This window comes from Syzygium oleosum, unplaced genomic scaffold (assembly GCF_021117445.2).
Source record: "Syzygium oleosum isolate NSW1041296 unplaced genomic scaffold, Sole_v2.1 Sole_v2.12, whole genome shotgun sequence".
Taxonomy (NCBI): Eukaryota; Viridiplantae; Streptophyta; class Magnoliopsida; order Myrtales; family Myrtaceae; genus Syzygium; species Syzygium oleosum.
In genome coordinates this window covers 3,562,456-3,586,110 of record NW_026607496.1, presented here as the reverse complement: position 1 = coordinate 3,586,110, position 23,655 = coordinate 3,562,456, and the positions used below count along the sequence as shown (strand labels likewise).

The 23,655-nt window shown below is 38.5% G+C and overlaps 2 protein-coding genes across 6 annotated transcripts; both read right to left on the bottom strand.

The window, feature by feature from the left end:
• Positions 1–1,132: 1,132 nt before the first annotated feature.
• Positions 1,133–6,471, bottom strand: LOC115685173 (phosphoribosylglycinamide formyltransferase, chloroplastic-like). 4 transcript variants are annotated; one of them, XM_056316656.1, is made up of 7 exons: positions 6,143–6,463; positions 5,638–6,021; positions 4,770–4,881; positions 2,193–2,369; positions 1,956–2,082; positions 1,620–1,755; positions 1,133–1,505 (listed from the first exon to the last, which is right to left on the bottom strand). In XM_056316656.1, exons 2-6 carry the CDS (start codon positions 6,008–6,010, stop codon positions 1,642–1,644), a joined length of 903 nt encoding a protein of 300 aa, XP_056172631.1. In that variant the 5' UTR covers positions 6,011–6,021; positions 6,143–6,463; the 3' UTR covers positions 1,133–1,505; positions 1,620–1,641. The 4 variants fall into 4 exon arrangements, with proteins under 4 accessions (XP_056172631.1, XP_056172633.1, XP_056172632.1 ...); XM_056316658.1 differs by lacking the exon at positions 1,620–1,755 and having other exon boundaries at positions 6,143–6,471; XM_056316657.1 differs by having other exon boundaries at positions 1,133–1,755; positions 5,638–6,142; positions 6,254–6,463.
• Positions 6,472–7,564: 1,093 nt separating this feature from the next.
• On the bottom strand, positions 7,565–22,678 carry LOC115685157 (uncharacterized). Of its 2 annotated transcripts, none has more exons than XM_056316725.1 (24): positions 22,166–22,678; positions 21,340–21,411; positions 20,483–20,526; positions 20,294–20,405; positions 19,923–19,994; positions 19,277–19,339; positions 17,358–17,435; positions 17,174–17,266; positions 16,641–16,760; positions 15,673–15,759; positions 15,264–15,467; positions 15,135–15,182; positions 14,326–14,580; positions 13,430–13,506; positions 12,527–12,771; positions 12,263–12,331; positions 12,107–12,171; positions 11,771–11,940; positions 11,575–11,653; positions 10,412–10,667; positions 9,978–10,023; positions 9,305–9,413; positions 8,270–8,332; positions 7,565–7,820 (listed from the first exon to the last, which is right to left on the bottom strand). In XM_056316725.1, exons 1-24 carry the CDS (start codon positions 22,511–22,513, stop codon positions 7,740–7,742), a joined length of 2,856 nt encoding a protein of 951 aa, XP_056172700.1. In that variant the 5' UTR covers positions 22,514–22,678; the 3' UTR covers positions 7,565–7,739. The 2 variants fall into 2 exon arrangements, with proteins under 2 accessions (XP_056172700.1, XP_030466033.1); XM_030610173.2 differs by having other exon boundaries at positions 13,400–13,506; positions 22,166–22,676.
• Positions 22,679–23,655: the final 977 nt, after the last annotated feature.

Sequence of the window (23,655 nt, the reverse complement as noted above, 5' to 3'; positions counted from 1 at the left end):
ATTCTCTTTGCGAGAAACCGAAATTTTAACAAAAATTTTCATCGCTGTTTGCAGTTGAAGTCCTGACTATTAACAGATAGAAAGAGGCTTTTGTTAATTAAGAGTTTGTTTAACTGGTTTGGGTCCACTATTGGATGGGTATAGCTTGAAAAAAATGCAGAGCGAGACAAGCCAGGTATGCTCAAGAATACAAAAGAGATGGATCATAAGAGATGCTGAGAAAAGTCTAACGCCATCATAGACGTAAGCGTGAAGTTTTACCCATCTTGGCTACAGTAGTGTGCATAACACTTGGATTATATTACACTTTCTATGTTTAATGACAGGCAAATAACCCCAAAGAAAGGCCCCAGATGGGTTCTAGTTTTATTAGTATGATCTTTCATACTTCAATTCGATAATCCAGTACTTTCATCCCGCTCCAAGTTTGGATCACAACAATTGCGCCTTAAATGAATTGACTTATGAAATGATACACTTCAAAGCTCCATTTGTCATTGTTGATGAGTATGGGAAACTTTTTGGTTTCAACTTTAGTATGATCTCTTACTTATTCACGATAATTAACCTGTTCATTTCACTCCAATCTCGACTCAGTGTCCTCTATCCTAGGTTCCATCAGTCAAATCGCCAAAGATGCAACAACACATTAAAGGACTTAAAATTATCAGATGATGGAGTGAGACCACACTTCCTGAAATCTCCAGCTTTTCTACATAAGCCATAGGAAGAATTGTGCACAACTATTGCCACAAAAAAGAAAAGGCAAAAGAAACGAAGAGCCTGCCACAAAGGCCTCAAGGTTTTCTGTCCAATGTAGTATACAATGTGGAGCTAAGACCTTGGTTCTGCAACTTCTAATTAGCTAAAGGATCATCAACTCACCATTACACTAACATATAGAATGCAGATTACAGGCCACGATGGTATTAAAACTTTGTCATGGCCTCGACATTGTCGAGCTGCATGATATAACAAGAGACTTTCCTAGTCTGAATGCATGCATGTGAAGGAGAGGAAAAGGGGAAGCCATTGATTTCCTCCACTTAAAAGTAGAGAAACCGAGCTTTGCTCTGCAGTTAGAAAGCATGCTCACCTGTATAAGTGCCTCCAAAGAACCTGAGTTCAGCGATTTAGATGTGTAATCAAGATCGAATGCCTCTTACTCAATACCTAATGCACAACCTATAACTTAGAGTTACAACATCTATGTATCAAATTACATTCCCAACCCCAGAAAAAGAACTGAAAAACTACTCTATGAGGGCCAAAAACAGTGGTTGCCCCTCCTGCAAAGAGCAATGAATGCCGAACCAATCCACTTAGCATTCCAGGGAGATATGAACTCAGAGGCGCACCGAGAAAATTAAATTATCTTTAGATTGAAAGAATTTTGAAGAAAATCGAAAACCTCAATATTCCAAATGGCAGCGCACAGTTGAGCTCTTCACCATTCATGCATCTAACTAGCCTCCAAGATGAACAGAGAGTGCAGATCAGGCAGCCTTCCAAAAACAAGAAAATTCTCGCTTCAGTAACTCAAACTTCCATTTTGCTGTGAGAAGGAATATTCTGATGAGGCAGATGTATATATCATAATTGAAAAGATTAGGCCATACCAATTGCTGACAAATAGTTCCACTAGCTGCATAAATTGGGATTGTCTTTGCTCTGTATGAGGGGAACGCCGTCTTTCCTCCAAACTATTCGCTCTTGACATATTGCGGCGACTGCCTCCACATATAAACGATGCTCCTATAGACAAACAAGATGTCACCTAATCACTAGCTGAATGCGTTCTATGTTTTCTTTTTTACCTCAAAATAAAAGTGCATTAACAATATTTATCTAGCACCTGCTAGTTTGATAAAATTGAACAGAACAGAAGCATAAATAGCACAATAATGAAATTCTTGGGTAGAACTTCAGCAAAATCGTTATAAAGGTATCATTACCTCTTTGAGAACCCTTGCAGCCAGTTCCTCCGCAGTGTCAGTAGCCAACACTGGGACGACTCTTTGAGCAAGAATGCGTCCCGTGTCATAATGCTCATCAACAAAGTGAATCGTAGGCCCTGAATATCTACCAAGAGTATGCAAGAGAATAAATTGCAAAGGAATGATAAGGAACCAAAAAAGTCTGAAGAAGGACAAGACAAACAAGGACATGTAGCGTCAAAGTTGGGAATCTACCTAGCCCCAGAAGCAATGACTGCTTTGTGCACCTTCATTCCAAAGTAACCCTTTCCTCCAAAAGCAGGAAGAAGTGATGGATGAATATTAAGAATGGACTTGGGATACGCCCGAATCAATTCCATAGGTATAAGTTTCAGGTACCCAGCAAGGAGAATGAAATCAACCTCATATCTCCTGATCAACATCAGATAATAAGTGAATGTTATTATTGCTGTTAAAGTTTAATCTACTTTGCTAAGCACTTAAAAGATCAACATGACAGCTATCTTGTGGAGCGAGAGACAGGATTTCTTCCAGGATAGTGAGGCTAAATCTAAGAAACTGAATACATGACACCATCTATGAGACTCCTTGTCCAGAAGCGAATGTTATTGAAGGAAATTCGAAGTCCGACTCCCTGCACTTCCATTGTTTTTTCCCCTTTCTACTTTGACCCCCAAATAGAAAACTCTGCACTTTTATTGCTTTTTCCTCCTCTCTAATTTGAACAATTAGACAATTGTAACCAACAATGTGCAAACCCCATATAAAATAACACACAGCCCACACAGCAGATCAAGTGGTCAACACAAAGCTACTACGAGAATGACATGCTCAGGCATGTCTACATGTTTACATTAATGGATATTCTTGCCCTAAACTCTTGTTTTCTGTATGGAGCATTGTGGCTATGCCATGTGTTGCATAAAAGGAGCACTCAGTGACGAAATTATACCCAACAGACCCTGCTACATGTTCACAACAATGATCTCCCCACACCATTGTTGTGGTAGGTGCTGGTCAACATCCACCTACTCACAAAATCAACAGGTCAATCCAGATCACCCTTTCTCACAAGCACCAAACTCACCCATTAAACACAAATGGACATCCTCCTGCGGTGATGTTTGAAGCACGATGGACTGGCAAGCGTGTAGCTCAATACACAATTTGGAAATGTAGGGGTCTTGTCAATCACACATAGGTCTCATGTCAATTGACAATTTGTCGTGGCATGCTCACCTCATTGCCTTCTAGTTTTTGTGCCATAGTTAAGCATGAGAGAAATTGGACACACATCAAAGTAAAGAAAATTATAAATCAATATATTTCATGAAAAATAATATGGACATAATCGAACTTACAACTTTCGTGTAATCAACGAACCAAAATTGACAGTTTTGCCAATTTCTTCACCAATTTCTTCACACAAAATGTCCATGAAACTATCACATTCCTATAAACCATATAACGTGTATCACTAACGAACTGAGAAGGTGGGCTAAAATTTTTACAAACAATTGTGACAGAGCTATAAATAGGGAAATCAATGAAAAAACCAAGAATCAGATTAGAGAAGCTTGACATCGACACTATCATTGCACAACACCCAAATCCTCGCCAAAGGCTCATTTCCCATACTTATTGTATCCCAAGACCTCACGAGAGATGAAATGCATTATGCATGTAATATATTTGCTTGAAAAGTTTACTTGTCTTGACAATAACTCTTTCAAATCTAGTACCTTTGTGAGAACCTCCTCCCTACATAGCAAATCTTGTTTAATCAGAGATTAAGGTTAAACAAAAACCAAAAATTAAGGTCTTGGTATAGAATAAGTGTGGAAATGTTCCTTTCAGAAGGATTTGGGTGTTGTGCGATGACAGTACTGTTGTTGAGTTTCTCCAATTCTGATTCTCGGATTCTTCACTGCTCTCTCATCGATATATAGCTTAATTGCATTGGTTTGTGAGCACATTAGCCACCTTCTAAGTTCGTAAATGATGCACAATTAATGATTTATACGAAACTAATAGTTTCATGGACATTCGGAACGAAGAAATTGGCAAGAATTATCAATTTTGGTATACTGTTACACAAAAATTGTAAGTTCCATTCTATTTTTCAAGTTCCATATTGTTTTGCATTAAAAATTTTGATTTATGATTTTCTTCACTTTGATGTGTGTCCACTTTTCTCTCATGCTTGTATATGGCACATAAAGGCAAAGAGGTGAGTATGCCACGACAAATTGTCAATCAACATGAGACCTACGTTTGATTGACAAGACACCAGCATTTCCAAACCATCTGTGGAGCTAGACGCTTGCCAGTCCACCATGTTTTAGACATCAGTACAGCAGGATGTCCATATGTATTTAATGGATGCGTCCGGCGCTTCTGGAAAAGGACAAATTGTCCCATTGATGTTGTGAGTAGTTGAATGTTGACCAGCTCTACTGCAACATCAATGCAGGGAGATGATTTGTGCTTACATGTCGTGTGGGCAGGAAGTAAAATTTCATCAAAGTAGATTCACATTCAATTTTTTCATAATCATTTCAAATTTGAATAATATATTTTAACATTTGGCAGAAAGGCAAAAAATTACTTTTTACTTTTACTTGAGCTGAAACAAACAGGCTAGTGTTCTTAGTAAAAGCAAAAAAACAAACTCCAATATCAATGGTAGATTCTTCATTAAAAATTCTAGACATGATTAAACAATTGAGTGGATCATCCTTTCACATGAAACAAGCACAGCATGCAAAGATTAGAAAACTCAATCAATACGTTAATGCTATAACGGCTCACCTAAGAGCAGCTACCAGATCACTTGCGAATAGTCCATTGGGTTCTTCTTTAGTTCTAGGGAATAAAACAACTCGGATGTCATTGTCTCTAGCATAAACTGCACCTCCACAGCCTGTCATGCACGACATTCAGGAACATTAGTCATTACGTAATTACCGAAATCAATAGTGACTAAGGACCTTCTTAAGTAGTTGAATATGTCCTTGCAACACATATGGTAAACAGGACTGCATGCAGCAAACAAATATGAGAAAATCCATGGCACTCTAATCAAGGAATGGCATTAAAAATCAGTTAAGCGGGAAGATTCGAATATTAATTCAAAATGCTCCAGATACCAATGCTGTAGAGTGAGTGATAAATATAAGCTACACCAAATGGTGAATGCCATCAAATTTCATTTAGCAACTCATAGAATTGTTTTCAAATACAAGACCTTGTAAATAATCAGCTTATAAAAGAATATCATACTGGAAACATGTACAAATAGATAAGCATGATGAACCCTGTACTTGTTACTCAGTATGCAAAGGTAGAGCTTTCAAGACAATTCCACAAAATTGTGCTTTTGTATCAAACAGCACCGAAACATACAGAGAGCAGAAGACAAATTTTGAAAGAAGAATGCCATAATCAAACAAAAGAAGTTGACTCATAAGCAGCAGACGAAGTGACAGATGGGTTATAAAACAGATGATTATACATTCCAAAGTCACTCTTAGTACTTTCGAAAACACAGAACATAATATTCCTCCAAAAAATCCTTGCTTTTATAATTAACAATAGGTATCCAAGTACAAAACATACATCTGATTGAGGATGAAAAATGCTAAACTGTAAAGGCTGATGAGATATGGTGAAGCCATACCTCCTTTGTTAGTCACTAAAATGACGACTTCACCATGAACCGATCCTGCAACACAAGCCTCGTGGATGGACCGAAAGTTCGATCCCGCTCCCGACACAAAAACTGCCAACTTCTTCTTCGCTCCATGTTTCGCATCCTCACCCTCAGAACTCAAACTCGCCATTATTCCCACGCCACCACCAGATTCTAACCCATTGTTCGGACAAGAACCTCGAAAAGCCAACCGGTTCTGGGTTCTCAGTGACAACCCATGGCTAGTTCGAGCAAGCGGGCGAGACCAAAACGAAGGCGGCCGCAAAAACAACGAGTCTTGCGTGTTTCGGATTACCGGAAGCTTCAAACTTGTGCGAAACCCAGGACCCAACGACTCCATCTTCACCAACTCTGGTCCGGGGATTGAATTACAAGAAACTAGAGTCTAAGTCAAGCACTCAACTTTCCATTTCAGCAATATGCAAAGGTAAAGGTGGTTCAAACAACTAATCCAGCCCAACACAAATTCGACCTCCAAAAGGAGCGAGAAGTGATGATTACACGCTCCAGAGTTGATCCCCAGTTCTTGTGAGCGGTTCTTGTGGCAGCGAAAAGACAGGCGGGGAAATATGCGGGCGCGTACCGTCGAGTTCGGCTTCCGTTCGCGGTGGCCACCTCCTCGGTCGCCGCCGCAGTTCAGCGCCGTCGTGGGCGGCGACGGCGGTCGGCGAGACGAGGCGGAGGGAGGGAACGAGGCAGGAGGCGTGGACTGCGGAATGGGGAAAGTGGAGAGGAGAGGAGAAGAGACAAGAGGGGTTTTGACTTTTTGAGTTTTGACTAGTTGTCACCAATAATCTCTTATTTCTTTTAATTTATTATATTAACACCAAAAAAAATTATTAATAAGTATCAAATATGGATGATGTAGGACACTGTAAATATTATTCTTTGTAGAAGTTTATAAATATATTTTACTATATGTTAACTTTATAATGCACTTTTTGTGTTTCTATATTGTATAATTTTTTTTTGTATGAAAAGATTATATTTCTCAAGTTATTGGTAGTTACGAATAAGATGATAAATAATGAAAAGAGTGGGAGGGACTGAGGGGAATGTAAAAGTCATAATCAAACAAAACCGAACATACAAAGTAATGGTATAGAATTGAGAGGGAGAATTTTGAATTTCAAGTGAGAGTACCGGAACTTTTATGACATTTATTCTCATTATAGTTTAGTGAAAAAATGATAAACATTACATCTCGAACCAAAAAAAAAAACACAAACAAAGCACGTCAATTATACATATAATATTGACCCGCCCCGTTCCACATTAACCAAGCCCTTCAAAGGATTTACTTTCAACAATTACACAAAACATGGGACATGTAAAGTAAATGTTGACTTGTGAATCACTCAACATGACCTCTAATAACTACTCGCGGGAATGAATCGAATCATTACAACAATCACGCGAGTAGTGGGAGTTCGCTAGTCAATCTTTAACTTCAAGCTTAAGTGAGAACATAATTATAACCCAATTTGAGAATATAAAAGCTTTACATACTCCAAGAGCATGAATATATTCTCACGTACTCAAGTTTTGAATCAATTCTTGAAAGTGTTATCATTTTTTAAAGAAAAAAAAAAGAGGAAATTCATAATATTTGACATGTGATGATTGACTTAGATGACAAATAGACCATTCACTTGGAATGCCTAAGAATTTTCGTAGTAGGGGGCAAACTAAGTCACAGAGAGTTTAACAATACAAAGAACTCGCAATGGCCAAGAAGAAAGTGATCCGACTTCCTCCTAATTTCATGGTTCCGCTCATGTCTAGGTTAAAATAACACCGCCCCTGACGAAATTAGCCGCGAAATCATGCGACAGGTGCATAAGATCATAAAGATCACGAGGCACTCATTCAAAGCAGCTAGTTATTCTAGCAGAAAGGATGGAAATGATAGTGATAAACCGATTCTAATGTACCGGAGAAATACAATTGCGAGAGCTGATTTTCCAGAGGGAATAGATACGATTCAGCATCACAAATGCTCAGTAATTTTGGTTATTCGCCCTCAAGATTTTGTACTTGATACATGGAAACTTCGCTAACTTAAGAATTTATGCAAACCTCTCCGAACCCAAATCAAGGAGGGTACGGAAGAATTCATGGGGGTACATGGGAGGCTTCTCAGCAAGCGCCTGAGATAAAAACACAAAGCATGCTTCTCAGGGAAATCAACACAAGGGATGTATGACAATGCAGTATGAATGCTAACAAAATTTGACTTCGAATTAGACCACATTGGCACAACATTGTGAGTGCATTCAATCGCCGGTCTAGAGATCAATCATGATTTTCTCATAAGTTGCTTTTGAGTACTTGCACGCATTTCTTTCTTGAGAGTGATCACAGACAAACAATGCACCAGTTTACAACAAGCAAATTCATCAGTTTGGAATCCTGTGCTTATAACCGGTGAAGGATAAGATTAAACTTGGACTACAACGCACGTTTGGCTAATCTACTGCTCATTGTTCCTCCTCACTGGACGGACTCATGTATCGTCTTTTTGGTTATTGCGTTCTATTTTATGCATGTCTGCAGTCACTCATGCATTTTGTTTATGAATTGAGAACTTGAGAATTACCTGATGAATCAACACGGTGGAAGGAGTCATTCCGGGTACAGTATTGACCTCAATAATTAAAACCTGCAAATAAATGATACCACATGCTTTACATAGAGAAAGCAAGAAGATAGTATAAATCATCACAAAGCAGTTGTCGGGGTGACCTACTTTAAATGACATTAGGTTCTACCAAAATCAATCTCACGTGAAGAATAAGCATTATGATATCAGAGACTGAATCGAGCCAGATGATGTTCTCATCCATTTTATATGTCATAAACCAAAAATCTTTTACAGGAAACAAAAATAGTCTCAAACTTCTCAATGTATCTTGAGATGCTTAAATGCACGTTAGACCCATACTATGAGAATTCAAAAACGATAATAGAATAACCTCTTCCATTTAGTTTCATATATGGAGGTACCCCTAGGTATGCAGTTAAGAAGATTTCACCTATAATATTAAGAAATTCATTTAAGATGGCCACACCATATAGAGTACTTTTCCTAAAGGAGCAGTGTGGGGTGGTCTTGGGCCTCCCTCACCCCAAAAGGATAAGGCTTTCTCTAGCCTCCCTCACCCCAAAAGCTAGCTCAAAGGATAAGGCTTTCTCTCACATTTATAAAGTGACCACCATCCCTTTCCACAATCGATGTGAGATAGACCCCAACAATTTCCCTCTCACACATCAGGCTATCGGAGCATCAACAACCCTCTCCGAGTGACTGTTAGGTCTAAACTTGTTGGTAAGCTGGGCTCTAATACCAGTGTTGGGTGATCTTGGGCCTCTCTCACCCCCAAAAGCTAACTCAAAGGGTGAGGCTTTCCCTCGTACTTATAGACCGACCACTAGCCCCTTCCACAACCGATGTGGGATAAACCCTAACAAGGAGGGACTTAATTCTTGGTTCCCTCGAACGATTATCATGCTGACTATCATCAGCAATTGGCCTTGGAATTAACAAGCATAAACACAGCAAAAATAAGGAGAAAGCTATGTTTTCACTCCAACTAATATTTAGGACACCATGCACTCTTTAAATAAGAAGTACCTCTCCCGTATCAACATTGACAAATGCATCAATGCGTGAAAATCCTTCTAACTGCAGAGTGTTTGCGATCAGCTCAATCCTTTGTTTACATCTCTCTAAGGCTTCACCACTGCATCAATCACAATTCACTCAGATGAGTTCCAGAAAAAGTTAGTGGAAGAATTAGAGGATAACAACCACCTGGCAGTATTGCACAAAAGAAGATAGTCCTCAAAAATCGAATGTCTCGATGGAAGCAGATACAATTTCCCATTTTAGAATAGCAATAACCGTGGAAGACATTAAGTACAGAGACAAATCATATGAATATGCAGCTAAGAATGTCTGCAATGCCAGAATTTGTGAAATCCACCAGTTTGCTTAGCTGAAAATAACAAAACAACGTAAAACTAAAATGGCATTACTGAATTTGCTGCAGTCTTTTCACTCATATTATATCCACACAGACAATTTAGTAAAATATCAAGGATTTCCTTAATAAAACTCAAGTTCAGTATAATACGAGGATCATACATGAGATGGGCACTTAAGTACTAAGTAGTTCATTTACCCACTTGATGCTTAGTGATAAATATACTGATTCACCATCAAAGCAGAAATCGTCTCGTGAAGGACCTTATTGTCCATAGTGAGAGTGATGCGTATCCAAAATGAATAGATATTCTTAACAAACCTCATAATCGACAATGGTGGCGGGGTCAAATTTATGCCAGTTCCACCTGTCAAACAAGTTCCAGCTATGTTAGACTATAAAGATCAGATATATGGCATAACCTTCAAGTAAAGTTTGAACAGTTCCACCACATGAGAAAACGAAAATGCAACCAGCACAAAAAATCGGGAAAAAGAGTAAAAAGGGATTATTCTTCTCACTTTGTTGTTTGACATTACCTTTTGAGTGTTAAAGAGCAAAAGCGCAGATTTCAAAGCATTATACCACTAAAAATAATCATTAACAACACATGCAAAGCTTGAATTGAACAAAGTTTCATTTCAAGATCCATTACTATCCTCACTGAAGTTCGTCTGGCTATTGGAGACAAAATAATCAGGTAGAGATTTAGGTAAAGTTATGAGGCATGAATGAAGCAAATATTGAAAGCACACCTTGGAACTTCTCTTCAAGTGATAGAATGTCTCCAGTTTCCTTGACAGTTACGCTAGGACTCAGCGAGTGCATGGATCCTCGCTTTCCTATTACTCCGACTGTAATTTCTACCCATCGACTGCGTCCTTCCCACATGAGGTGAGAAGCATTTTCATTCGTAGATTTAGACGACATAATGATCTCATCAGTCTCAATAAATGGTTCAAAAATTAGTAACTCTGGAGGAGGGTTTGGCATCTCAATCATTCCATGAGCCTAAAAAGTAATTAAAGGGAAAAGGTTAACTCAAGTATGGCTAATTGCAAATACACTTCCTTTGAGTTGATGCTTATGAAGAGACAATGTCATTGCATGGTGAATAGACGAGTCAAGGAAATTTCAGCAAAATTATTTATTAGGCAAAAGACAGTTACTAGTGAGTTTATTGTGCTCTACACAAGCGGCAAGAAGAGTTCATAATATTAAGCCAGGTGCTCCAACAGATTAAAAAATGTAAAGCAAATAGATAACATTTATCAGCTTCAAGGATGCAAGCATTGTATTAACTACTTAGCTATGAGAATTGAAGGCTGTCATCATGTCCATAAAAAGGTCGGAATGCCATCAGCATAGGAAAATCTTTCATTAGATTATGAAGAAGAAGTTAATCGAAGCCGACCATATATTTTCCCATCGTTCGAAGCAAATAATTGTTGAAAATGGACAAAAAGCCTCTATATAAGTGTTGGTGGTTGGTCACATATTGCATATCGTGAAAGATTTTCACTTCTCTATTTGAAGAAATTTTTTGATTCATCTTTGACTTGGGCTCAAGAAATTCAGAGAATTCTAGAACCATCTATGGGACCACAGACAAGCAGATGCACGTGCAATCTATAGCTAACAGGTTTAATCCATCATTCAGGAGCACCAATAACATTTCCTTTTTCGTGGCATGTATGTATCTTGAATTGTTGTTTCTTGTATTGTTTCTTCTTATAGCACCAGGGGCATTAAGTTCTTCCTCAATTCAACGAGATTAGTTATTTTTCTTTTCAAAAGGCATTCCCAAACATGACAACAGCTTTAGGGCAATTGATCACTGATGATCATGCACAGAAGTATGTTTGGCAAAAGATACTTCTGAAATGAGCAATACATGTGGCAAAGAATGAGTGCATACCTTTGAAAAACTGTTTGGAGGAATACGTAGAAGGCCCTCTTCCAAGGCTTTTACGTACACTTTCAGGTCTTCTATACAACTGAAATGACAACAAGGTCAAACTTCATCTGTTTATCCAAAAAGAAGAAGAAGAAGAAGAAATATCAAGAATACCAATAGAGTGTAGCGGCAAGTTTGAAGAGTGTCAAAAACCTACCGAAGTCTTGCAACCCCAGTAGAGCATCCATCCCTAGCCGGCTTTATGCATATACTTTCACACTGGAGCTTTGAGATTACATCTTGCCATACATCAAGTGTTGGTGTATTCAGCAGATCCTTTTTACTCCATACTTCTTTCTTTATGGTAAGAACTCCCAAGTTTGCTAACTATAACAAATTACAGATTTCAGTCATTTCGTATCAATTGTTGAACCTTGAGACAAAATGGGAAATTAAAAACTTAAGAAGCCCATTGCATTTTCTTCTCGTTTTTCTTCAATCTTTCTTTCTTTCTTTTTGTATTCCAAAATGCTTAAGAGCACCAGCAACATACATTGCTTAGAGAAAGAGATGTTGAAACTTTGTCCATACACGTCCTTGAAGCCATCACACCCGGGCCTGTGTAACAAGACCAAACAAGTAAAAGAATTAAGCAACTAAATAGCAGACATTTACAATCTCCTTGAATTATGTGTTAGTAACTGAAAACCTGTATAAGTAACTCCTTCATTCTCTAGCAAAGACTGTAATGTACCATCCTCGCCAATGCCACCATGTACTGCAGATGATATGGAGGAACACAGAATGTGAGATTACTACATAAGTATCACTAGCTAAAGTTTTTACATTGAAGCTTCATGTTCCAGTACGTTGACCTTTCTGCGCTCATCTGCTAAATAAATGGCCAAAGTTGGTGCAACTTAGCGAAAGTACATCTATCATATTCAGAAATAAAATGACTTCTGGAAAAAACCTGCAATGAAAACAGTGGCTTGAACTTCCTTGGCTTGCAGGATCCACTGCTCCAGTGAATATTTGGCCGGCAGTTCATCAGCTATATCGAATCCTGAAAACCACTTTTGTTTCCTCAGACCTTCCATTAAATCACTCATAACCTGTTTCCGTAAAAGAGATGTCAATGCAGCCCGGGATGGTTCAATCGCCTCAACACATGCGGCAAGAACTTCTTCAGTTGTGTGTCTAAGCACCAGGGAGTAACTGCAGCCATCAAAAGAAGAGTGAGATTATAAAACAAAGAACAACATCAGAGGTGAAAAAGACTAAAATTATGCTGTTGATATTACAGTATATATATGGAAGAATTTCATTGTACATTCTTCATGCAGTCATTTATACAGGTCTCAGGTCAAATCATGTGAAGGCTGGTCCGTTCCTTAAACACTTGAACTGTCCAGCAACAGTTCTAATCAAATTGATAAACAATTATATTTAAACATTTATTACCAAAATATGAATTACCAAAATATGCGTAAGAATTAGAGATTTGCTAAAGTGATGATCGAAAACAAATTATTGGGTAAAGCTTGCACGTGAGCATGCCATGTGGCTTAACCTCGAACGAGCTTTATAGACATATACTGCTTGAGGAAAAATTAAATGAAAAGAGTGATGTAGTAACAGAGAGATAAAAGGGTTGAGGCAAGAGGTTCAACAAATGATCATTGGCCCCGAGTCTAGAACGAATGCAGCAAGAACCCTCAAACCGTTGCATAATTTTCCTTGAAAACTCCACAATTTGCCAAAACATGGAACCCTATCCCCAGTATCAAAGTATGTCTCAACAAGCTTGACTAATATTTACAAATAGACGAAGAATTACACTCACGGTAGAGACCAAACTGCCCATGAACTCAACTGAAAATCCTCCCCACTCAAAGCTGTGCCCAAGGGATGTTGAATTGAAGGAGCAAGCAAACACGGGGTCACTTCAAGCTGTAACCACCAAAGTTCTACTTAGCACAAATAACATGCACTACAGTAGTAGAAAAAAACATCAAAAACATGAAAATATGGCATAGTGCCTTTTTCCTGTAACAAGGATCCCCATGACAAACACTAAATCCTTCAGGAAAGATCAGTCAAAACACGAAGATAACGCACGGATAAAAAGTGAAAGCACATAAAGTAGGAATATGGTTACTAGCCCTTGCATTCCGGAAATTTGGTCAACGAGATGACTCATGACTCGTTTAGACCAACAGGTAACAGCCATAATCCATTCATAAGGACAGTAATCAAACTCATCCAAGTCAAGGCAGCAACTGATTCATCACAGAAAATTCTTATTGCAGCCTCCTCTTTATTTAGCGGTTAGCAAGTGGAAGTACAGACAGGTCGAAGAAGGAAAAAGATCCAAAGGCTTCTCAAAAGAAAATCAGAAAAGAAGTACCTTGTGGACTTAACAAGCTACTTAGTTATGATGCAATTAAACAGCTGATGTCAGAATTCCAGGAGAAGTAGGATGACAAAAGCTATTTTAGATATTAAACCTAAGTCTGCTTGGAATTTTTTGCTGCTATGGCTTTTTCTTTTGTCCTTTCACAAAATATACTATTGCTCTCATTGCCATATACAGATAGCTATCCCAGGAATAATGCTCCAGAATTTTAACATCTTCCATTAGAGGCTTGCCAACCAGAAAACTCAGAGGAGGGATTTATACATCCAATATGCTGAGTAGACATTCAGTGGTAAAAGAATTGGTATGGATTTATATGATTGTAAGAGATGGCTAAGATGTAGTAGCCTTACATCATCAAATGCTTGCAAGTTGAGCCAAACGTTAGTGCCGCTCATGAGGGATACTTGTCTCTCAGAAGTGCTTCCTCCAAATATAACAAAGATCTTGCGACGTTTTTCAAGTTTTCTGGAAGTTTCAGCAAGTTGTGAGGAGTTGTCGACTCTGGGCAAATGGCCAGATAGATCTTTATGAGATGCAAGACCCGGAAACCTCAAACAAGCATGATTAATAATGCTCCGAAGGATGTTTGAATGAGAAAATCCCACCTGGACATATTAAAGTGCCCATTAATGCAGAACAGTCGTTTAAAGTCTAGAGATGCAATTCTTCTTACCATTTGTAATAAGCTAGAAAAATGTCCATAAACTTCACTCTCATGCGCATGACCTATTTTCTTATTTGGTTCTCAATTTTTAGCTTTGCCATGACACCTTAGAATTCGTGAGAGCACTGCAATTTATCTGAAATCTTACGTTGTTAGATGATGGTGTGACTTTATATTTAAATTCTCTAAAACTACCCTCACCTGTAGGCTTGGATTACATAAAACCTCTTGTCCTGATATGACATATTAGTCGAAAAATTATTGCCAACTTATTCAGCTAAAGCTGTTAGATTGAATGTACAGTTGAATTTTTAAATGCTCTGACATCCATGTCTCAAGAACTTCAAGATTCATTGGAACTATAAAGAAATTGTGCCGTATAATATTCATGTACATTTGCAGAAAACTGCATAACATAAGATCCTATAACGTCTGTGCCATTGACTAGCCAACCTTATATTCGCTAAGAGCCAGCAATACATAAAGCAGAAGTACCTTCGAAGCTTGCTGAAATAGGAAGCTAGTTTGCTCCATCCCACTTATCTAGCTCATATTGGAAAGTTGTGTCAAGTGTAAAATACAGACATTGCTAATATTGGGAGGACAGAATTTGACTCTTCTTACCAGATTTATGTCAGTGAAAACTATCGTACCATAATCGGTCACGCCAAATACTTCCTTAGAAGATGATAAATGGTTGGAAGGCAAAAACCAGCCATCAATCCTGGCAAAGTCACGTAGACCCAACCGTTTAAACAACAGTGATGCTCCTTTGCGTATGTCTTCTATTACATCTACTGGAAAACGAGGCGGAGTGTGGTATGCAACCTGTCAATGATTGGAGACACCTTCTACTGAGTAAAAGAACTAATGGGCATGTGTAAATTTAGTTATGACATCTCAAACTAAAGAACTTTGAAATTGTATAGGGCATCCCAAGATGTCCCAAAGCAGATATTCACAGATATGGTTCGTATGCTATCTAATAAAGTCATGAATAAACCTCATAGCAATATCATATGGATATTCCTACCTGTTGAGTTGGAAGATACTTCCTACGGTAATTGAAAATTGCATCTTTCTCCCTCACATCAACATTGCCACGAAACTGGAGCTCCACCTGAACACACATGCTACAACATCGTAAAACGCTTTCATGATTTTGACCTTTGAATTCCCATCAAAATCATTTTTAAAAGCAAATGCTATCTCCATCCCAATTTATATGCATACGTAACAACACTATATCAAGCGGATAACCTGGTCAATAGAATGTGCCTCCCCATGATACTGTCTCGTGTGCCAAAGGTTAGTCCAATGGCAGATCATGTCTATGGCCACACCAATGCCTAGGATGTTGAGGAACAATTCCATCTATTACAGATGTTTTAAGGCGTATACACACAACAAGTTTTACATTGTAAATTATACTTCGTTAAAGGAGCACAGTGAACCCTGAACATTCAATGTTAAATATATTTATTAGATTAGGTGTTTGCAATGGTATATTGCAAATAGTTATATGTATTACTATTTAAGTATATTGAGTAGTGTTAGCTATTAGTTGGTACGTGGGTATTAAATAAGCTAGCTATGGCTTTATGTAATAAATGTGAGTTTGTCCTTATGCTCTATGAATATAGTAGTCAATTGAGTAAAGATGTAGTCCTTTCACCTTTGTGATTTCTCTCTCCCTGTCTCTTGCAATCCTAAAATTTTATCAATTATAAATAGACAAGGGGTGCACATAAATCCCAGCCATCCAGTATTTCATTTCTCACTTGTTCTTCACTTTCATAGAGGTTAACTTAACTAACCCTACAGAGCATCAATTAACCAAAATAGCGCTACAGTTCTTTTCTCTTCTTGCTGCACAATTAATTCACCAAATCAATGACAGGCATCCTTTCAAGGAGTAGATGAAAGGCTTTACAAGTTCAGGCAGTCCAGCATGAAGCCAACTGATAGGGTGAAAGACGTAATTTTAAAATCTTAAAGTACCTCAGTTGGCAATAATGCAACAGGATGGCTATCGAACCCAGAGCCAACATCAAGTACAATGGCAGTGAATTCATTTCCTCCTTCAAGAAATATCTCAACTACAACCTTATTATCAATTCCCTGCAGATAATTGGAAGAAAAGAAAGATTGCATGTTTAGAAAGTAACAAGAAACCAATGGTGTATTGATAATTTCAAAGGCTGACATTCACTTCCAATCATTCAGGCTACTGTACTAAGGGAAGAAATGGATCCAAAGACCAGAATATCAAGTGGATTAAATCAAAGTGCAATTCCTGCTTACAAAGGTACATAAAAGAGTGTTCTTTATTGGTTTCTCTGCTCTCATGGCTCTCTACAGGAGATGTATTTCACCAAACAAAAAGAATGCGGTCACATTAATAAAAAATGTATTTCTTGCCTCGAAGTCTAATTGAAAATAATCTGCACCCACTTATTAATCTTTCTAGGCTCTGCTAGTGGCTTTTAAAGTTCAGAATGAAATACTGCAGGTTTTGGACCAAGCTCGAGTACCTCTGAAATAATTTCACTGGCTTTTTTGAGAGAATCAGCGGTGCCGTAAGCGACTGTTACACCAATGCTTGATCCAGCTCTAGCTGGTTTTACCTATATGAGAATCAAACAGGGAAATTCAAAACTTGAAAATTGTTTCCTCCTTTTTGAGGCTTTTTAGGCAAACAAAGGTAGTTTTCCTAACCACAACTTTCCCAGAGACAGGATCCAGTTGGTTTCTCTCAAACCACTTTACAAGTTCAGCTTCGTTCGCCTCCAATCCCTAATGCAAGAGAGAGCCAATGAGAATGATATGGAGAAAAGTTAATTATACAACAGAACAGCACTGAGCGACACTAATTTAACCAGATATCTTGCATTTTTTTCTAATTTCCTCGAATCTTCCAAGAAAGCAAGGTCTAAACAAGAATCTGATTGCATATGCAACTTGAGAAATGACAACAAGGAAACTAGGTTAAACCTTTGTGAAAGCTCGTAGACAATTTAATACAACATAGAAACTTATGCAAATAGAAGATGAGAAATTCTTTGTGCTTGAAATAAATGTGCCACTGTGAAACTTAGATTGAATGTTCGGTCACAAGGACATGCATACATTCTGAAGTAAACCTAAGCCAAAAATCCCCATCGCCGGTCACAAGGCCAATCCACATATATGTGGGACTAATATTGATCTTTACTTGCTGAACTTTCACGGGTTTTCCATGCAAAAATGCAGCTTGAATATACTTTAATATTCTGAGCAGTTGACTCTAAGCAAAAGGACCTAGCATAGCTACTCCATACCTAATACATGGAAAGGGAGCGAAGACCAACCCAAAAAAAAATGAAATGAAGCGAACAATTCCAAAGTTGTCGTAACATGATTCATATGTAGAATAGATGTGCAGGACAGATGCCATGCCATAATAAAATATTCTGGGCCGAGGTACCAGTTTTATCTTTTCATGTTTCATCAAGCTAGAAAATGAAAGATATAAATTCTAGAAAAAGACCACATAATGACTCTGAATATAATAAAGCAAAATGTTTTTCAACATAATCCTCAACAGAAAAATATAATGATATAAAATAAAGGTACAACAAAGTACTTAAGGAACTGATAATATAAATCAGAAGTTCCATAATTAGTAACTAAATGACAATGTACATCTATAATAGAAAATTACAGATACCGATTTAACCCCAACCGAGATGTAAATCTAGGAAATGATTATAGACTATCCATGCTCCCCCGAAAGAACTTGCAGTTGAAAAATAAAGCAACGTTTTTTCTTTTCCAAAAACAAAAATTCAGCAATGCAGAGGCTATCACTGAAAAAAAAAAAAGATTTACCTTATACTCTTGTTCATAGTGAATAAGCAAATAGATACATAAAAAGCCAAATCATTTGACTATTAGCCCAGGAAGAGTCGAGTCAATTTCCAAAATCACTTTTAGATAACACTACAAAGAACAAAGGACCAAAACAGCAGAAAACATTCTCATCCCACTACCACAGGCTACAGAGGTTCTATCTCAAGCCAGTATATGGATGATCAGGGATAAAAATCAGCATAGGACAAGAAATATCGTATAAAATGAGCAAGCATTTGCACAATACAAACACTTCGAAGCATATCAATGTGCAAAAATGACACTGAGCTACATTGCATGAGAAACTGATGGACCTCAAAGTAATAAACTCATGAATAGGATGGCGAATGTCTTTGAGTCATATCAGTCAGCTAAGCTGATTTACAAAGAAACTTCGAAGCATATCAATGCAAAAAAATTGACACTGAACTACATTAAATGAGAAACTGATGGACCTCAAAGAAATAAACTCATGAATAGGATGGCGATTGTCTCTGAGGCATATCAGTCAGCCAAAGCTGATTTACAAAGAAATAGATACCTGATTTGGAAGAAGCAATTACTTGGACATACGATTTTAATTTGTTATGACCTTCTCACAGCATACTCAGTATGTAATAGCATTTAATAATGAACGTAGAGGTGACTAGTGTATCATAAACTGAAAAAAGAGAATGACAAGTGGAGATACTGTCTTTCACTATTGGTATTTGACAACCAAGTAATAAAATTCTAAAAAGACATACCTGCACAAGAAAACTGGGTACTGTCACAAAACCATGTTTGTTCAGCTCCAATGATGCATGATACTGCCAAGAATTATGACAAAGAATCTTTAGCATGACGAGCTGAGGAGACATAGCAAATGGTATTGGTCTCACACTGGCCAAGTGTGAAGATCTTTAACATAAATAGCGTCACTCAGAATCATAGAGTTCCTAATTGTACTTGGAACTACTATCCAGGAGAATCATTACTCCACAAGGTCAATGTAATTTCGTCATGATACATTTTATATCAAGGCATTTTACAATTGGCAGTACACAAACCAAAAGACAATGAAAGTAGCTTATTTTTTAATTTGTGGTGCTAACTGCAAAGTAAGCAAAACTTTAGCAACAGTATTCTTTCAGAATCTTAATACAATGTGTACACCATAGCATGAGTGGTTGTGACTTTGAAATGTATTAAAATATACAATTTCAATTGGAAGGTTCTGCTCAAAAGTTCCCGAATTATAACTGTTAATATGGAAATCCAATAGGCTATCTTGTTTGGGCCTTAAGTACTGAAGTTTGATAGATGCAATTATGGTCAATCGGCTGTCAATGCCTCAGACTTGTCACCGGAAAGCATTAGAACTTTGGCAGAGAATAAAGTTCGTTGGCTAACCTTGTCAAATGCTTGGCAACACTCACTTGATCCAGTTCCGACAAATGGAATATTGTATCTTTCCAGAAGTTCCTGAAATTTCAACAAACACAGTTTTAGAGGTAAAAAAGTCAGATGACAAGGTGCAAATGTGGTGCACAGATTGATTCATTCAGAAACAAACTTTTTGTTGGGAAAAAAGATGTCTAAGTGACATTATCATTAATCCAAACCTATGTTTAGATAAGTCCAACTCTAAAAGAGAATGCATGCGCCTATGCATGGTCAGAGCTAATGGTATGCTCAATCTCATCGCTCAGGCTCAGGATTGATCTCAGATATTGTGTTAGATACACCAATATCAGTCCCTTATATAAGAAGAAGCACAACACCTGGATGCCACCATCTTCACCAAACTGACCATGGATTACAGGGAACACTATGTCTACAGAAGCTGCTAAATGCGCTGCAAAGTCAGACAGAGAGCGGAAACCCTGGGCCAGGCTGCATAGACAGTAAATGAGATGTGTCAAAATCTTCACTCCTGTAGCTGAGCAGCCCATTGTGATTTGCCAGCTTACCTTGCAAGTTTAAAATCAAAATCTGCGGGAGTGTTTGAGTATGCCTGTACAGGGTATGTATGAGGAAATCAGAACACAACTTCGGCTATGGAAATCAAAGCTTGACTATAATTTTGTGGAAAGAGCAATATAAGTATGCGGGCTAACTAGCCGTTATGTTACCAAAATATGTATCTGAAGCCAGAAACAATTGCAAGCAAAGACCAGACACTATATGTATGATTAACGGACATCAACATAAATCAGACGAGGAGCAGACTTTAGTTGGAGGCTCATTTTCAGAGACAGAACATCTAACACCTTTGGTCAAGCAAACATGTCACATATTTTCAGCCAAGTATCACCTTAATAGCCTCTCTAGTGGCAAGAGTCTCGCTTGAAATTCATATCCTAAGCCATGCCCTTCAAAATAACTAATCCTTAACCCAGTAAAAGAACACAGCATTTAGCTTGTCATCCTTGTGACAATATGCAACTGCTGAAGCAATTCTGGGTAAAGCTCATAGTCACACATCCTGGCCTCCAAGATGTCCATCACCAGGTGATGTATCTTAGTTTTGATGGCCCTGTACTAACCTGACAATTCTCAAGTCTCAAATAACAGCAACTGAAGTGTTTCCCCTACCTATTGTAATGAATTATCTTGATCTTTTCATCTGACTGCATCTGATTTTGAAACATACTCGCACAATCTTATGCTTCTAATTAGCAAATAAAGACAAATTATATTAGACAAAGGTTTAGCAAACCTGGTTTTTAACCTGATCTTCTACTCTAATTGCCACACACAAGTGTGAGCCCAATCTATTAGCTGATAAGAGAGGAGCATGAGATTACATATAAGTGCACGTACAAACCTGAGCAGATGATATAGCATATGCATTTAGGTTGCAGTCAATGTAGTAGCAGCTGACATGCAAATCTTCCCCCTGTCAGGAGAAAAAGAATCATCACCTCAGTCACTGCTTTCACTCATAAATCAAAGAATAGCAATATCACAAGGAAGCTCATAATTAGTAAATTCATGCCTAAACATCACTTGCTAGTGATGCTCAAAGGACTAATTGGTACAAGAAGATTCGCATAAACAAATCCATAACAACCAATTGTAGTAAAACGAGAGATGGAAACTCATTGACCTACATAATGCTGTACAACTTGGATGTTTCAAAACCTAACATTGTTGATGAGAAACTGTTTCATAGCAAGTAAGTCTTCAGTTACTATCATCGGCAAGGAATTTTTATTCTCTCTACCGAACGCGTAGCTCTGAAAAGATTCTCCCAAGAGCCTACGCATTCCAGAAACTTTTTTCTGCTCTATCAGAGTAGTTCGAGTGCACTATTTCCTCACAGGGAAAACATCGATTGTAGGTCGCTGAAAGACCATGTTTTTCCACAAGTTGACGGGTTAACGTAGCTTTTATATCAGTAAGTTTGAAGTTAACAATGGCATTGTTTCGGTATCACTACTCATTGCAAAAAGTAAATGAAAGTAACATAAACAATCAAATTCCCGCTTCTTTCCAAAGTTTAAGTCGGACTCGGAGCAACTTTACTTAACTTAAAAATAAGAAAAATAGCATCTTATTTCTGCTCAATCCTTGAACCATCAGCACCAATTGTGAAGTCTACTGTTATACCAACATAGAAACCCATGAGCTAATAGAATCCCGGCGATCACCTGAATGTGATCAAGCACCGATCGCGCGGAATTCAGAGAAATCCCTCGCTCCGCGGAGGGACCTCCGCAAATGACTCCAACCCTCAAGACCCCATCTCTCTCCTTCTCCCTCGCAACTCCATCATCCACGGCGACCGCCGTGGCCGCTTCCGAGGCGGCACCCGCGACTCCAACTTGGCGGGAGCAGCACGCCCTTAAGCTCCAGCCCTTCGACTTCGAGTTGGATTTCAGCAAGCCCAGCGAGTGAGCCAACGGCTTCCAAGCAGCAACCAGCGTTCTCAGGTCAACAGCGTCATGACCCCTGTTCTCAACCAGGGAGAAGTTGGAGCTGAAACCCAGTGATGCCATTGCTGAGGGCGAGAAGATGAACAGGAAGAACGGTGGACTTCGAAGAGCTTCAAGAGCTCGTGTTGGTGTGTTATAGTGAACCGAGCGCCACCAGGCGAGCGATCAAGCGCACTTCTCTGTCTCTCTCTGTCTCTCTCCATTTTTAAAAAATAGTTTCGGACGGCAGAGCAACGCCACCTGAGGTTGTTGGTGGAGTGTCGTTTGGGACCAAACGACAAAAGTTATTAATCAAATGGATTGATAATTTAATTATCTTGGCAATTATTGTTAATCGAGGATGGAGGATGAAGCAAAGGAAACGACAATCGAGCCGGGCTCTTCGATTGGGATTCGGTTGGTTGGAATCTGCTTAGTGGGAAGACAAGTGCCAAAGGACAAAGAGAAATGACACTAATTAGATTAATTTTTTTGGGAAAATTGAAAGAGGGTTTGGAGCAACATTGTACTGCTTTTCTGTTTTGGGGATGGTGGTGATATTTACTATAAGTACTTGCATGGACCAGACCTCTATCGGTTGATGAGTTATAGCCGTTAGAACAACGAGTTCTACATGAGAATCATATGTCTACTCAATTAGTTCATCGTGAATCGATTTTAGGTGAGAGTTTGTCCTTATGGGTGCTTCGAGGGTATCTTTGCAAAATGATTTTGCTTCCAATGAATCCACCTGTCTTCCTTCACGAGTCACGTTCTTGTAGATGTCAACGCCTAGTCTTTTCAAATCCAAACCATTTTCTTTTCCTAATCTTTGCCTAAAAGTTTCAATGGAGCTCTTTTAGATGGGCTCTTTCTAATATAATCTTCCGCCTTCTCTTTCGCACGGGACAGGAGCGCCAGTGGACAAGGGAAGGGAGCAGGCAAAGCGTGTCGGTCGTAATGGAAAGAAAGATATCTCCTACCCACGCACGTGGAGATATCCATTAACAATAGTTCATCTTGCCCACCATTAAGGTCCCAAGGCCATCGCCGGACGAAGCTGATCACTCGAGGAACAAGGGCCAAGCCTAATTCACCGCCTACGTACCCTTTACGCCCGCACGCAGGAAGTGAACTTAACCAATAAGGCGAACTTTAGTTTTCTAAAGGAAGAAGTGCTCATTTGGCCTTTGAAGTTCCAACTTTTTTCTTTGCGGGCCCTTAAG